The 15,080-nt window shown below is 33.0% G+C and overlaps 2 protein-coding genes across 4 annotated transcripts; one reads left to right on the top strand and one right to left on the bottom strand.

Moving 5' to 3' along the window:
- Nucleotides 1-4,756: 4,756 nt before the first annotated feature.
- Nucleotides 4,757-11,231, top strand: LOC116029374 (OVARIAN TUMOR DOMAIN-containing deubiquitinating enzyme 12-like). Of its 3 annotated transcripts, none has more exons than XM_031271352.1 (11): nucleotides 4,757-5,007; nucleotides 6,635-7,069; nucleotides 7,156-7,328; nucleotides 8,328-8,401; nucleotides 8,567-8,621; nucleotides 8,985-9,059; nucleotides 9,479-9,552; nucleotides 9,674-9,722; nucleotides 9,817-9,901; nucleotides 10,497-10,553; nucleotides 10,903-11,231. In XM_031271352.1, exons 2-11 carry the CDS (start codon nucleotides 6,754-6,756, stop codon nucleotides 10,965-10,967), a joined length of 1,023 nt encoding a protein of 340 aa, XP_031127212.1. In that variant the 5' UTR covers nucleotides 4,757-5,007; nucleotides 6,635-6,753; the 3' UTR covers nucleotides 10,968-11,231. The 3 variants fall into 3 exon arrangements, with proteins under 3 accessions (XP_031127212.1, XP_031127214.1, XP_031127215.1); XM_031271354.1 differs by lacking the exon at nucleotides 4,757-5,007 and adding an exon at nucleotides 5,043-5,177; XM_031271355.1 differs by lacking the exon at nucleotides 4,757-5,007 and having other exon boundaries at nucleotides 6,835-7,040.
- Nucleotides 11,232-12,818: 1,587 nt separating this feature from the next.
- LOC116029543 (transcription factor PCF1) lies at nucleotides 12,819-13,929 on the bottom strand. Its single transcript, XM_031271592.1, has 2 exons — nucleotides 13,747-13,929; nucleotides 12,819-13,660 (listed from the first exon to the last, which is right to left on the bottom strand). The coding sequence occupies exons 1-2, from the start codon at nucleotides 13,927-13,929 to the stop codon at nucleotides 13,076-13,078; spliced, it is 768 nt and encodes a 255-aa protein (XP_031127452.1). The 3' UTR covers nucleotides 12,819-13,075.
- Nucleotides 13,930-15,080: the final 1,151 nt, after the last annotated feature.

The raw sequence follows: 15,080 nt of genomic DNA, 5'->3' as shown, positions 1-15,080 counted from the left end.
TCAATTGGTTTAATTGGTATAGAACTTTAGGTAACCTCTAATTTTTAGTAACCATATTTTTCAATCGATTTTTAGTAAAACTATAAAAAATCATGAGAAAAACTAAAAGTATCCAAAAAATAATAGTTTGGATGTTAAATGACAAAAACGATAGTCTGTAACTAAATTTGAAATTGTCACCAAAGACAATGGACCTCTGGTGAAATTAACTCTTTGTGTGTGTGTGTGTGTGTGTGTGAGATAACCACTCCTTAGGTGACAACCTACGACTACTGCATGAATGCAATAATCTAATAATACTCCAGGTGCACAATGCACACAACACACAACACAATCTACCAATGGAGTAGATTTTTTACATTTGTGTAGTAAATTGTGTCTATTTATGTAGGTTGGCAAGTTCTCACCTAAGGCATGTTTTTCATTTGATATTGAATATATATATAAATTTGAAAGTTTGTATATGTTAACAGTTGGGAGATGTTGAAAAATGAGGAGAAAAAGTGGGTTATTTCTATAAATATTATAAATATAAAAATTTATAATAATTATAAAATTGGCGACACGTATTTTCTTTTTATTAAAATCTTCAATCATTAATGAACTTTGATTAATGACTGAGACTAAGAATCTGAGATTAGCCATCCCTTTTTACAAGAGGGGTTGTTCTAATTTGAACCTACCATATGTGTGTGTATGTGGTGGTGGTGGGGATGTTCAGTTCAAAACATGCTCATATATAAAATGTGAAGGATGATACGATATGATCAATCCATTTAAGTATATTAATGATTGGTCATTATTGAAAAATAAGGGAAAAATGTGGGGTTACTTTCATAAATATTACAAACTTGAAAACTATAATAATTATAAAATTGGGCTCATATTTTTTTTAAATAAAACAATCAATTGTTGATGGATCTAATGGCCGGTCCACGTCAATCTTCACTTTTGTAGGAGGACCCTATTTGCATTTAATCCTACATCTGTGTGCGCGCGCGCTGTGTGTATGTTCAAATGATAACCACTCCTTAGGTGACAACTTATGAACTACTGCATGAATGCATATAATATAATAATACTTCAGGTGTACAATGCACACAACACAATCTACGCCTGGAGTAGATTTTTTGCACTCGTGTAGTAAATTGTGTGCATTCATGTAGGTTCGCAAGATCTCACCTTAGGCATGCTTTTCATTTGATCTTGAATATATATATATATATATATATATATATATATATATATATATTTGTGTGTGTGTGTGTGTATGTATGTATGTATATTTGAAAGTTTGTATAGGTTAACAGTTGGAGTTGTTGAAAAATGAGGAGAAAAAATTAAAGCGGGTTATTTCCATACATATTATAAATTTGAAAGTTTGTAATAATTATAAAATTGGTGACGTGTATTTTTTACTAAAACTTTCAACCATTGATGAATTTTGATTGATGACTGAGACTGTGAATCTAAGATCAGTCATCACCTTTTACAAGAGGGGGTTGTTCTCATTTGAACCTACCATGTGTGTGTGGGGGGGGGGGGGGGGTTTCAATTGAAAACATGCTCATATGTAAAAGGTGAAAAATGATATGATCAATCCATTTGAGTAGATTAATGATTGGTTGTTATTGAAAAATAAGAGAAAAATGTGGGGTTACTTTTATAAATATTGTAAACTTGAAAAAGTTTATAATAATTATAAAATTGAGCTCATATTTTTTTATTTTTTACTAAAATCATCAATTGTTGATGAATCTGATGGGCAGTCCAAATCATTCACTTTTTGTAGGAGGACCCTATTTGCATTTGATATTATGTATGTGTGTGTATATATAGGGGTGGAAATAGGCTAGACCGAGCCGAGTTTTAGAAATTTAGGCTTGGGCCTGCTATGGAAATCTAGAGCCTGAGCCTGCATGTAGGCTTTTTTTTTAGGCTCAAACCTGAGCCTACAGTTGGTCTGGCCTGGCCTGAAGCCTTTTTAAAAACCTATTTAACATATATAAGCTTTTAAAAAGGCTTCAAAATAGATCATAAATAGGCTTTGAGTCTGTTTAAGGCCTCCATTTTTAAGCCCTTTAAAGTATACCTGTACAAAATTTACAAAAAAATACATAAGTTCAATTGTATTATTATTTGTTATTCTATATAATATCATAAATAATAAACAATCAACTAACATAATTAAGTTGTGATATTTCATTAAATATTACTCCCTCCGTCCCATTTTACCTGTCTTACTTTCCTTTTTAATTTGTCCCAAAATGATGTCTTCTTTCTAAAATTGAACATAACTATCATTCTACATTTCCCAATTTACCCTTTTGACTTTTCAAATTTTTAGACCATTAATGAGGTAAGTACAATTGTACTGTGTACAAATAACACCTACTTTTGAAGGGTAAAATTGGAAAGTTAGTATCATTTGTTATGTTGTATTAAAAACCGTGCAAAAAGTAAATGAGACAAACAATTAGGGACGGAGGGAGTATAATAGTAAGAACAGTTAATACAAAATTAAAGAGTTAATTACCGATTTGGTCCCTCGACTATTGGGATTTCACCACTTTGGTCTTCGACAAATTTTCTTGCCCAATTAAGTCTTCGACTTTGAAAAAATTAACCAATTTGGTCCTCCGTTTATTTTGGTGTTAAACAGCCGTTAAATCAGGACCAAATTGGTGAAATCTAAATAGTCAAGGGACCATTTCGGTAATTAATTTTGACTGAAATGGTCCCTTGACTATAGTGAAATTACTAATTTGGTCCTGATTTAACGGATATCAAATGGTAAAATAAACGGGAGGACCAAATTGGTTAATTTTTTCAAAGTCGAGGACTTAATTGGGCAAGAAAAATTGTTGAGGACCAAAGTGGTGAAATCCCAATAGTCGAGGGACCAAATCGGTAATTAACTCAAAATTAAACAATAAGAATACATACAACATGATTAGCAGCAATGTTTATAGGTGAATCATAATTTATAATGAGATTTTGGAGGTGGAGGGTTAGAGTTTGGTAATTATATATACTTGCGATTGTATTGTAAATATAAAAATATATATTAGGTATAAAATAGAACATACACATATATATATATATATATATAGGCTAGGCTTGTAGGCCTGAAGGCCGAGCCTAGTATATATAGGCCTGACCTGTTTAGTTTAATAGACTTTTGAAATTGGCTCAAGCCTAGCCTTTTTACTAACCGAGCTAGGCCTAACTAGGCTTTAATTAGGACGGGCCATAGGCCCCTACAAGGGGCCTGGCTTATTCCCACCCCTAGTCTTACCTTCAGATTTAGGTAGGAGTGAGATTCCAATTCTCTTCAACCAAACGAATTGTTAAGAGTTAGAATACATTTTTTTTTTGAAATAAGAGTTAGAATACATTTAGAAACAAAAATAATGGCTTTTCAAACATATATTTACTATTCATTTATAATAAATAAAAGTTTAAAATATCACTAAATTAGAACTTGAAACAATCATAAAAAAAAAAAAAAAGAACTTGAAACAAAACCTGGATATCAATGTAAACTTTTAAAATAAAAGTGTTTATCATATAAAGTAAAAATGACATGATATTTATTTATATATCTATATAATAACAAAAGTATTATCAATGTCTATTTCTATCCATTTATGTATACATAAATTATATTTATAATATTTTGTACAATATAAAAATATGTATACTTTTTTTTTTTTAAAATATAATTGTGAATAATGCTATAATTATACACATCAATTGCTACAATGGTTACTCAGTAAGAAAATTTATTTTAAAATCTGTCTAAACACAGCTCTTAATTAAAAATTTCGTAAATATTTAAAAATCTGCCTAAATACATAGATGATTAGTAATTATATTAACCATGCAAAATTTTAAATTTTAATTTTGTATGCTATAAAATAAATATTTGATCAAATATATGGAAGCCCAATTGTATTATTATATTATACATTTTAACATTTTTTAAATTTAAATTTTTTTTATTTAAATTTATAATAATATAATTTCTTCCATGCATCGCATGGGTAAAGCACTTGTTATATAAATATAGAAAAGTGTCAAATAAGCACTTTAAGCTGTAGAAATAGTACACTTCAGACTCATACTGAGAAGGTGTCATATAGAAAAAGTGTCAAATAAACACTCTAAGCTGAAGAAATAGTATAACTGAAACTCTTAACTAAAAATGTTTCGTTGTAAGCCCTTTTACATATAAAAATTGCAATTATATTACTATAAAAAATAATAATTTTACATTTTTACTTAGCAAGTTATTGTTGATTTGACACTTACTAAGCTTCTATATATACACTTATTCATATATGACTATGACTTGAGTTATGACTTATGATTTGATTTGAACGTTATGTCTTTCTATCACGCATCGTAGGATATACATGACTCCCCTATTATATTGTACAAAAATTTTAATTCATAACCTAAGTCACTAGTCACTACTACATATGAATAAATGTATACATGAGAAATTAGTCAACAATAATCTGGTTAAATATGTAATATTTGAATTAAATTATGTTATTTTTTAACAATTTAAAAAGTTTTGATAAAAATTGATTAATTGAAAGCTCAAATATACTATTTATTTGACTTATATGACATTTTTTTTTCAACATAGGTACTTGAGGTGATTGATGCCGTGGAAGGATTCCATAGTGGTGAATTGGTGATGTAATTGATTTCCCCTCCTTTACTTTATTTATATTGGAAAATGCAAGATGAGGCGTTCAAGAAATGGCCGCCTATCGGCCTATATGAAACGTTTTCTTCGAATACACACAAAACCCATACATTCAGAGTTTCTGGCTTTTCCGTACCTTGTACTCCATTATTCCTTCCCCCATTTTCTTCTTCTTCTTTTTCATCCAAATTTCCTACCAGAATACACGCACATATACATACACACAGCTTTCTCGCTTTTCAACTACCAGTAACTTTAGCCGCAGCCAAAGCTAATTTTGCACTGCTGTACGTATTTAAATCTATCTTTCTTCCTTTACAATCATTCTCCTTTTCTCTGCTTTTTCTCAACTTGATTAAATACTTATTTTTCTTCATTTCTTTATGAGACGAATATTCACTTGTACTCCGTAATATATTTGTATATATACATGTATAATTGTGGAGTTTTATTCAAGGTGGGTTTGGATTCGTCTATTATGCTGTTTTGATATCAATTGGTTTTCCTCTTCCTCAATTCTGTTTAGTTTTTAGCTCGGTTTCTGTGTTTATCTATTTATTTATTTATTTATTTTTATTTTATTTGGTTAGCTGCTGTGCGTGGATTTAGAATTGCGTTGTGCTAAAGCTTTGATTATTTTTTTTCTTTTTCCAATTTATGTTTTTAATTTATTTTTATTGTTATGTTAATAATCTGTATAATAAAGATGCTGATGCTTGAGAAATGAGGATATATCTATGGCTGCTGATTACTTTTGTGATTCTATTATTTTTCAATCTGCTATATGTTACTTTATTAGAGTGCTGATTTTGCTCCTTTTTAGGGTAAAACTGTAAAAGAGTGTTTTATGCCCTTAAGTATCTGTATGTCTCAAAATGTAATCCCTCATATAAATATATTTGAAGCTCTAAAATATATTGGACCCTTGGAAGTTGGAAAGGAGAACTCAGAAATATAAAATTGAGGGTTTAACGTGTAAGATGTATTTGTTGTGTTCTTAGGGCAGAAGTGTCTCACTTTATGCAGTTTACGGATATTGAAGTTAGTTCAAGCCCTTAGCAGCTATGTGTAGAATGGAAATGAACTTGCAAATGAGTGAACATAATGGAGTGTAGATTAGTTATTAGGATAGTTCATCAGTGCTTTCAAGTGTCTTATAATTGTAGCTTAGATATTTAAATGCATGTTTAAGGTTTTTGAATTATCTATATCTACATATATACTATTATGTTCAACCATGGAATATACTATTATGAAGACCAACTTGATTATTCCACTTCATGGTTCAGGGATCCTGAATTATTAGTGAACAAAAATTTATTATGGAGTGTTAGCTAGCAGATAGTGAGCTAGAACTGCGTAAAATATCCTCCATTTGAAACACTGCAGTTGTAGATTGTATAAATGTTACCTTTTTGATGCTTTTAATGGAAACTCTTTGTGAATATATGTTTATGCTATTATAAATGCAGTTAGAATTTGGAAAGATGTTAGGTGTTTTGAGAGAAATATCACTTGAAGCATCACCTTCATGATGGAATATGGTGCTTTTGAAATCATTGTGGATTTTTTTTTCCATCTCACCTATTAATATCATGACTAGTTCTCACTAGCTTTTACAATTAATTGCATGAATGGAGTATTTTCTTTGCTAAGTTTAACTGCAAGGCTGCATGCCATCTTTAGAAAAATCATTACTAAAAGATATAAGTAGGTTATTTATGTGAAAATGAACAAGTAGGCTTTCCCTGGTTCTTTTATGGAAACTGTCATGATTGGGCAACATTTATTGAGTAATAGAAGATTTAATACCTAAACATACTCTGAGTCCAACGTCTCTTTCCTTCTCTCTTTGTGGGTACTAAATATTCAGCAGCTAATTCTTATCACTTTAATTTTGATTGTGAATCCTAGTTTTCAGAAACCTGCACTGAGCTTAAATGGAAGGCTAAAATACTTTCAAACAAACAAGGTTGATTCTAGCACTTTCGAACTTTTAATAAGGAAGTTGACAATTCTGCTGAGAGATAAGAATGTATGAACCGGAATCAGATTCTGCTAGTGGGGTTCTTAGGTTCCTTGGCATGGATGAACTTTTCAGTTGTAATGGTTATGGTGATAGTAGTCAGCATGCTGTTGAAGTCTGGCATGAACATTATGCCAGAGAAAGTTACAATGACACATTGTATGGCGAGATTGATAATGATGAGGTTATTGCACATGCTCTCCAAGAAGAATTGTCAGAGTTGTCAGTTACAGAAGCTGCTGAGCCTTCACATAGGGATACATATGTACAAGCCTCGACTGATGTCCAACCTTGGTCTAGCCCATCAAGAAATTATTACACTGGCACATTTCTTGCCTTCAGTATTATCTGTGTGCTTTCTACTTCTTCAAAACATTATTTTGATACAAAGAGTTCTGTAATTTTGCAGGCCATAGTGGTGTTTCGGATGCCATTGATGATATGGGATCTTCAAGCTCTTGCTCTAGTCCTGGAGATAGATCGTGTGATGGGGACGAGGTTGCTCATACATTAGAAATAATGGATGAGTCAGAGACTGATGGAGAAGTTGCCAGGCGATTGAACCAAATGACTGCTCTAAAAGTATGTTGGGCTTTTGAATTTACCATCTCTGGAATGCTTTTTTGACTGAGTGTTCAATTTTATCCTTATTACTACATGCAAATCAATAGACAATAGATATGTGAATGCATCAACTTTCAGGTTTTAGTAAGCACTAGATTTTGTAACTCTTGGCTGCGTACACGTGGCCTAAATATCACTCATTTCCATATCTTGGCAGGAAGCATCATTTAATGTTTGTAAATAAATAGTTTTACACAATAATGGTTGCACACAAATATGCAATTCCACTAAAACAGTATGGTTAAATTGAGAGTTTAAGGGCCTGTTTGGCTGCTGGAAAATTTTCCTAAATTTTGGGAAAATAGAAAACAAAAATGGAAAATAGAGTTCTTGTTCAAGTTGTCTCTGTTCTCCAAAATTGAAAAAGGAACAATGTTTTCCAACTTTGTTAACGAAGTTAGAAAACAACTTTTGGATGTTTTCCATTATCTGCATTGTAATGAAAAGGAAGGGAAACTGGTCCATCCTTTAGAAGATGAAATGGGGAAGATATTTGGGAATTACAAAGCTCCATGGCCATGTGGATGACATTAGAGGGAGTGATTGGAGAATTGAGAGAGGATGTAGAGAAATTAGGTTAGCGGCAGCAAGAATTGGTCTTGAAATGGTGAATTTTCTGGAAATTTGGTGGTCCACGTTTGGTGAATTGGGCCTTTAAAAAAAAGATCCATTTGGAGAATGAAAACAGTGGAAATTTGTAATTAAAAAAAGTGGAAAAAATGAGAAATGGTTTCCTTTACTAAACGGTCCCTTAATATACTATATATTCATGTTTTGCGTTGAGTCTCTAATTGTTGATCAGGGATATTTCAAAGATGTCAAATTCTCAAATGCAATATCATGGATTAACTTTGGGAATCTCCCTTCTTAACAGTGAAAAACTTTCTAGTTTCATTGGATTTAAAATTCTCAATAGTGGTTTTTAATGAATTTGAGTTTGTTATTGTTTTCATTCAGCACATCCCTCGAATAAATAGAGATATACCTTCGGTAGATGAAGCAACTTCTGATCATGAAAGGCTGCTAAATAGGTAGTTGTTGACACTCTATGAAGTTGCTTTATTAAACAAGGAAAAAATATTGCATCATACAACTTTATGTAATATCACATCTTTGTAATTTGTACTGATTCTTTAAACACTTTTTTAAACTACTAAGATGCTTCCTCAAAGCCATAATGGTGTTTCTGGTTTCAGATTACTGCAAAATGGTCTGGTTGAGCACAAAGTTGAAGGGGATGGCAACTGTCAGGTTACTTCCAATTTAGCTTGTTGCTGCACATTGTAATCAAATTCCATTAATCTTATTTATGAGTCATGACCAAAAATCTGTATGCTTGTTGACACGTGCCTGGGAAGTGAGTAGGCTAGGTGCTAATCTTGGATTCTTGGGAATATCTTGTTTCTTCCTGCTAATTAGGCACACTCACATACTTATCATATGTTATATACATTGAAGCATCATATATGATAAATGCTCACACAATATAATGCATGTGATGATGTGAATATGCGATCTATAATACGTGAAGTTTACTTGGAGTAACTTGATATTTTATGATGTCAACATTCTATCGAGTAGTAAGCATTCATCATTTTTTTTTTCTGTTTTCAGTTCCGCGCTTTATCAGATCAATTCTATCGTACACCTGAGCATCACAAGTTTGTCAGACAGGAAGTTGTTAATCAGGTGATTGTTAATGGAAATTACATTTTGCTTTCAGTCAGTTTGGTTTGTGGAAAAGAATTGAGAAGGAATTGAATTTTAAATTCCATTGAAATGGAATTACTTGGAATATTGATTTCATTGTTTTGTTGGTGAAATTGTCGGGAATACTTAGTATAAATACTCAAATGCCCCTACATAATAAAGATATGTGAGGGTAATATAGGAATTCTTGTTGCATCTTCTCTCCCATAAGGTGTGGAAATAAAATACCTAAGGAGGCCAAGGAATTCAATTTCCTCAAATTAAATTCTCCCATGAATTTATTTTCTGTGAACCAAATGTGTCATTAATAATACTTTGCTTGTTACATTTAAACTCCCGTGTGCTTTCTTGTCCAACTTCTTTTCACATTTCACATGTGATCGTTGGGTTTCCATCAGCTTAGAAGTCACCCGGAGACGTACGAGGGATATGTTCCCATGGCATATGATGAATACTTGACGAGGATGTCAAAGTACTATTCAAGTCCCTTTTTGTGTTTCTCATATTGTCCATAACTTCATATTTCTTTGATTAGTATGTATGTTTCTTTCGTTGTTTCTCCTTTACACTTACCTTTATATTAATGGTTCTAGGAGTGGGGAGTGGGGTGATCATGTTACATTGCAGGCCGCTGCTGACTCGGTAATTAGTGCTACTATTTATACTTTCTTCCCGTCTGTTTAAGGCTTTATTTTTTGTTCAGAGGTGGTCTGATATATTTTCAATAAATTGGCAGTATGGTGTAAAAATTCTTGTCATAACATCATTTAAGGACACCTGTTACCTTGAGATTCTTCCAAAGATACAGAAATCAAAAAGAGGTGATTTCTGAACCTTTTACGTCTAAAACTAGTGATCTTGCTCTGCTCTTTTCTCTACTAATCTGTATTTATTTAGTTAGACTTGGTGAATGACATACTTTTAGTTCATCACTTTGACACATTAACTAGAATGCACTGCTGAGTTAAAGAAAATGATATTATGTGCTCATTTATCTTAAAAAGATGTTCTCTTGAATATGGTTTACATTGTCATTCCATATTAGAAGTATGCCTCCCAAGAAAAGGGCAACATGGGCAGCAGGGGATTGCAATTGAAAAAATTGCAATTATATTGTGGTTATTTTAATGCATTAAAGGTTCATTTTTAATGTATTAAATGTTCGTTTTTAATGTATTAAATGTTCATTTTCAGGTAGTATATTTAAAAATGAACTTTCAGTTAAAATTAACATTCAATGTACTAAAAATGAACCTTATGTCAGTGGTCTACAGTATAATGATTGGTTTTTTTAATGCGTCTGGGTTTCAAGTTTCAGTCCAGCAGCAAAACAGACTAAAAACAATGACATTTTATGCCGCCTTAATACGGATTTCCCTAATTTTGCTTTATTAACTTCTGCTGTTCTTTCTGCAGTTATTCACCTAAGCTTCTGGGCCGAGGTGCATTACAACTCCATCTATCCTGAAGGAGGTAATCATTTGGATACTAAAATGAATCATTATTCCATGAACGAATTGTATAATGTTCATTTTTAGTATACTGAAGATTCATTTTCAGTAAATTGAATTTTCATTTTTTGAAAACCCATTTTTAGTGCTTTAGTATGCTGAAAGTTCACCATTTTGTATACTAAAAAATGAACTTTCAGTATATTAAAAATGAACCTTCAGTATATTAAAAATAAACATTTATCAATGGTCCACGTTGCAATGTGAACCATAGTGCATAGTATAATTTGCCACAGACACCATACTTGTGTTCGAAATGCATTTTTGGGGTGTCATAATTCTCTCTGTGCTCAAAATGAATTGGTTTGCAGAGTCACCTCCGAGAGATGTGAAGAAGAAGAAGAAGAATTGGTGGAGTTTTGGAAACAAGCATTAGTAACATAACATTACATCTTTCAGGGGAAAATTTACCCATACTTTCTGCAGCAATTGATTTCAGTAGTAAAGAATAAGGTACCAAAGAAGAAGAATAAGAAAAAGAAGAAAAGTTAACCCATGTACGGATAAAATAAAAGATTAAAAATTATATATAGACAGGTTAACAATGGAAGTTATGAATAATGTTATATATTCTGTTGATGTCACAATGGAATTATAAATAATGTTATATTCATCTTCACCTTTTACTTGGTGTTTTTTATTTGGGGTGTTTGGTAAATAGCTGTTAGTTGATTGATTTAGTAGAGTTGACTAGTTAATTGTAGAAAAATATTCGGTAAATTAGTTGTTAGTTGATATTTTATTATATTAAAATAATTCTCTTAAAAAGTTGATCGAAAAAATTGTTAAACAGTGTCAAATAAGTTAAAATTGGTTGATAAATTAACTATGCTATGAAATAGACATTTATGTTAACGTGAATCTTTGTTTATACATAATGTTACTGTTTTGTTGACGTGCGGAGCTGTATTTGATTTGATTCATAATATGTGGTGATGGTTGGTAAATAATACTCATATTTGGTCCTGAAAGTATGCCGCAAGTACTCTTTATTTTTCAATTGTGATCATGAAAGTTTGATTTCTCTCCTTGTACGAGAAGGATGTGAAATGTGCGTTATGGTTGTGTCTTAAGGGATAAGTTACAAAAAAGGGTATTATACGCTTGAATCTAACGGAAAGAAAAACGAAAATTTGAGCAAAACACGGATTATGCTAAGATATCATAATTTGAAAGGCTAGAAATGGTGGTTTTGAAATGTGAATAGTTTAAAATTTGAAGAAGGTCAAAAATGATATCAACTCTATTTCAAATATTTTAATCTCTTAGCTTATGACCATTCATTTGGAATGATAATAAAGGTATCACCGTGTACACTAGTTACAAAGTAGTTGGTCCAATCTCTTAATTATTATCACAGAAATTTAATTTAATTTATTACTTTTTTTTTTGTGATCCTAATGGGCAAAAATCACAAAATGTACAATAGATAAGCTCCGCATTGTGGCCCGAGGCAACAAATTACCACGAAGTGATTGTGCTGGATAAACCACACAGTATGACACTAGTCAACAAAATACTACAAGAAGATAAACCAGCTTAGGTTGTCCACAGTTCATCGGTCCAAACTAAGATCATCCTTATCAGCAATTACTGTAGAAATAATTCCTTCATTGTAGATGATGCTTGGCTTTCTCTCACCTCTCTTCTCTCTCTTTCGTGATTCTCAATAACCGTGAAAGCTCTACGGGTGTGGATGCTCTAAGAAGGCTAATAGACTACTTTCATTGGGAGCTGAATTTAAAATCTTGTGGTTATCAAGCCAATAGTCTAACCAAGGGTTAATCCCATTTCATCTATATGCAGGGGATAAACTAGACATTGGCCCTGCTTGGTAAATAATTAGCTTATCAGTCAATTTTGGCCTATTTAACCATTTTTAGTTATTTGACTTGGTTTAAAAATCAATATAAAAGGCTATTCAAAGTAACATTTTCAATTAACCTTTTGACTAAAAGAAATTATACCATACAACTAATTTACCAAACACTTTTCTATAATTAGCTAATATTTTCGTTCTAAAGAGAGCTAATATTTTCAATTAATTATACCTTTTAACCCAATCAGCTAACAATATCAACTAACAATCATTTACCAAATAGGGTCATTGTGACTCTAAAGTATTTTTTAGTTTTCCAAATTCAGGGTTAATCCCATTTCATCTGTATGTTTCAAAATTCAGAGTTTAAAATTTCATATGAAAAAACAAACTTAGAAAATCATAAAATGATCACAAAACACAAAAAAGTATTTTTTATTTTTCCAAAATAAAACTGCTCTTTCATTTCATTTTTCATAATTTGAGTATCTAAAACCCAGAATAACCCCTAAACTTTCATTTCTTTCTGAATTTGCAACAAATAGAAAATTAGATAAGTTTTTTGTCCATGAAACCCTAACCACCTACCCCCCGGAATACGCCATTTTCAAGAAACACACAGAGAAGCTAAGAATACAGGAGAGAGGTGTATGTATATCTAACGACTAATGTTTCCCAACATCTTCATAGTGCCCCCCCTCCACATCATTCATCGTCGGCGACGTCTGCATCAGCATCGACGTGAACGACGGAACGTTGCCTGAGAAATCATGCTGTGCTGCTGATGATGATGGCTGAATCAAGTCGAACCGGCAACACGGCCGCGTGATCGAGAACAACCCCATCTCCGCCGCCGCCGCCGCCGCCTGCATGTACCTGCCACCGCCATTTCCCAGGCAAGGCACCGACAATTGATGCACCCGGTTTGTCGGCGCCGCCGCCACGTACCTACTAGCGCCGACGACGGACGGAGAAGGGATAGGCAGGGGCAGCACCCGGCTCATCCCCGCCAGCGGCGCCATCGCGGACGGCGGCGGCCCGGAAGCAATGACGGCGCCGGACGGGGACGTGGTGACCGCCGACGCCGGAGTAGTTCCCGTCCCCGTGGCGGCGATGATCGCCGGCTCCGCCTGGCGAAGCAACCACTGAATCGTCTCCCCCTCGGTGCGGTGGCCGAGCTCCCTCGTCAGCTGGAAGATGCGAGCGGCGCAGAGCGCCGGCATCCTCACCCGCCGTCCACGCCCGTTAACCTGTGAGGTTATGAATAAAGTTATGTTTATTAATCACAAACAAAGAGAAGAAGTAACAAGAAACACATTAGAACCATTAACATAACCTTGGTGTGGCGGTCCTTCACAGCCGCATTTCTCCCCCTGGAAGCTTCCCCGTTATCTGCCGCGGCGCTGCCGCCGACAAGGCGGTAAAGCGGGGTTTGGGCCGGGGCCGAAGTCGGAGAAAGAGCGTTTGGGGACTGAGAATCAGACACAGAAAAACCACTGAAAACATTCTCAGAACCCATTTTTATGATCAAAGAAAAGAAAAGGGTTTCCTTTGTGATGAATAATATCTGACCCCACCACAGAGAACGAAGCCCCTTTTATAGTTCGGAAACCTCAAACCGGTATACGGATTGGGATTGCTGACAAGTGTAGACCGGGCCCACAAACATCTCTGTATTGTATAGTATATACCTGGATTTGGGTGGTCCCACCTCAGTCAAACCATTTCTCAAATGGAATTACATTACCTGCGCCTTTAACGTTAAAAATGTGTTGCATCTTACTCACACTGTCACAGGATACAGTATGTGTCTCACTGGCAACAAATTAAATTTTCTTACCTGTACTCCCTCATTCTCATTTTCTATACATATTTATCCGGTTAATATCATATACAGTTCTTCGAGTATAGTAATTTTGTCATATTTAGTCTTAAACTTTTAAATTGATCACTTATGTTATTCAATTATCAAATTATTATCATCTGTGGTCTAAGTTAACCACTTATAATCTTTCAACTTTTAAAATTTAACCCGTTGCAGTCTTTCAATGTGGCAAAATTACTATAGTCGGAGGACTCCATATGGTATTCATTTCTTAAAGTATTGTTATATTCTCTTGCCAAAATTACGTTCTAATATTTTAACTTTTATTAATTCATGATAGGTCGACTAATTTACAGTAAAAAGAATTTTTTAAAACTCATGGTCCGGTAACATTATTGCACATGAAATTAATATTTTATACTAATTTTAGTAGATATTTTCTATGCAAATAATAAATGGGCGACATAATTTAGTATATATCTTGGAATTAGGTGGCATTAAATTTCTTTAGATATTATAATCTTATTATTCTTATATCAAATAACTAAATTTATATGATATGATATTATTTTGATTAACTCATAATGAGATCTCAAATATTGATAGACAATTAAGTAAAAAAGTAGCAATAATTGAAAAAAGTCGCTCTATTTAATATACTACTCCGTATTTGATATAGAAATCAAGCAATTTAAACTAGATAGATAATGTCACATAAAAAAAAATATTATGAAACAAATATGGAAAGAGAAAATAACAAATTTAGTCTACTATATGTAATTTTCTTATACACGGATTAAATTTGAATTTACCGAGGCATGTCACTAGTATTAAAATAAATATTA

This window comes from Ipomoea triloba, chromosome 9 (genome assembly GCF_003576645.1).
Source record: "Ipomoea triloba cultivar NCNSP0323 chromosome 9, ASM357664v1".
In the NCBI taxonomy this organism is placed as follows: domain Eukaryota; kingdom Viridiplantae; phylum Streptophyta; class Magnoliopsida; order Solanales; family Convolvulaceae; genus Ipomoea; species Ipomoea triloba.
The sequence above is the reverse complement of the archived record's forward strand: the minus strand, read 5'-3'. Positions and strand labels throughout refer to the sequence as shown.

Excerpts from the sequence above, each read along its gene's own strand:
- LOC116029374 (XM_031271352.1), top strand. The coding sequence starts at position 6,754 with ATGTATGAACCGGAATCAGATTCTGCTAGTGGGGTTCTTAGGTTCCTT. Across the intron at positions 8,622-8,984 it reads AAGGGGATGGCAACTGTCAG|TTCCGCGCTTTATCAGATCA; the intron begins GTTACTTCCAAT and ends TTCTGTTTTCAG. Across the intron at positions 9,723-9,816 it reads TGCAGGCCGCTGCTGACTCG|TATGGTGTAAAAATTCTTGT; the intron begins GTAATTAGTGCT and ends ATAAATTGGCAG.
- LOC116029543 (XM_031271592.1), bottom strand. The coding sequence starts at position 13,929 with ATGGGTTCTGAGAATGTTTTCAGTGGTTTTTCTGTGTCTGATTCTCAG. Across the intron at positions 13,661-13,746 it reads TGAAGGACCGCCACACCAAG|GTTAACGGGCGTGGACGGCG; the intron begins GTTATGTTAATG and ends ATAACCTCACAG.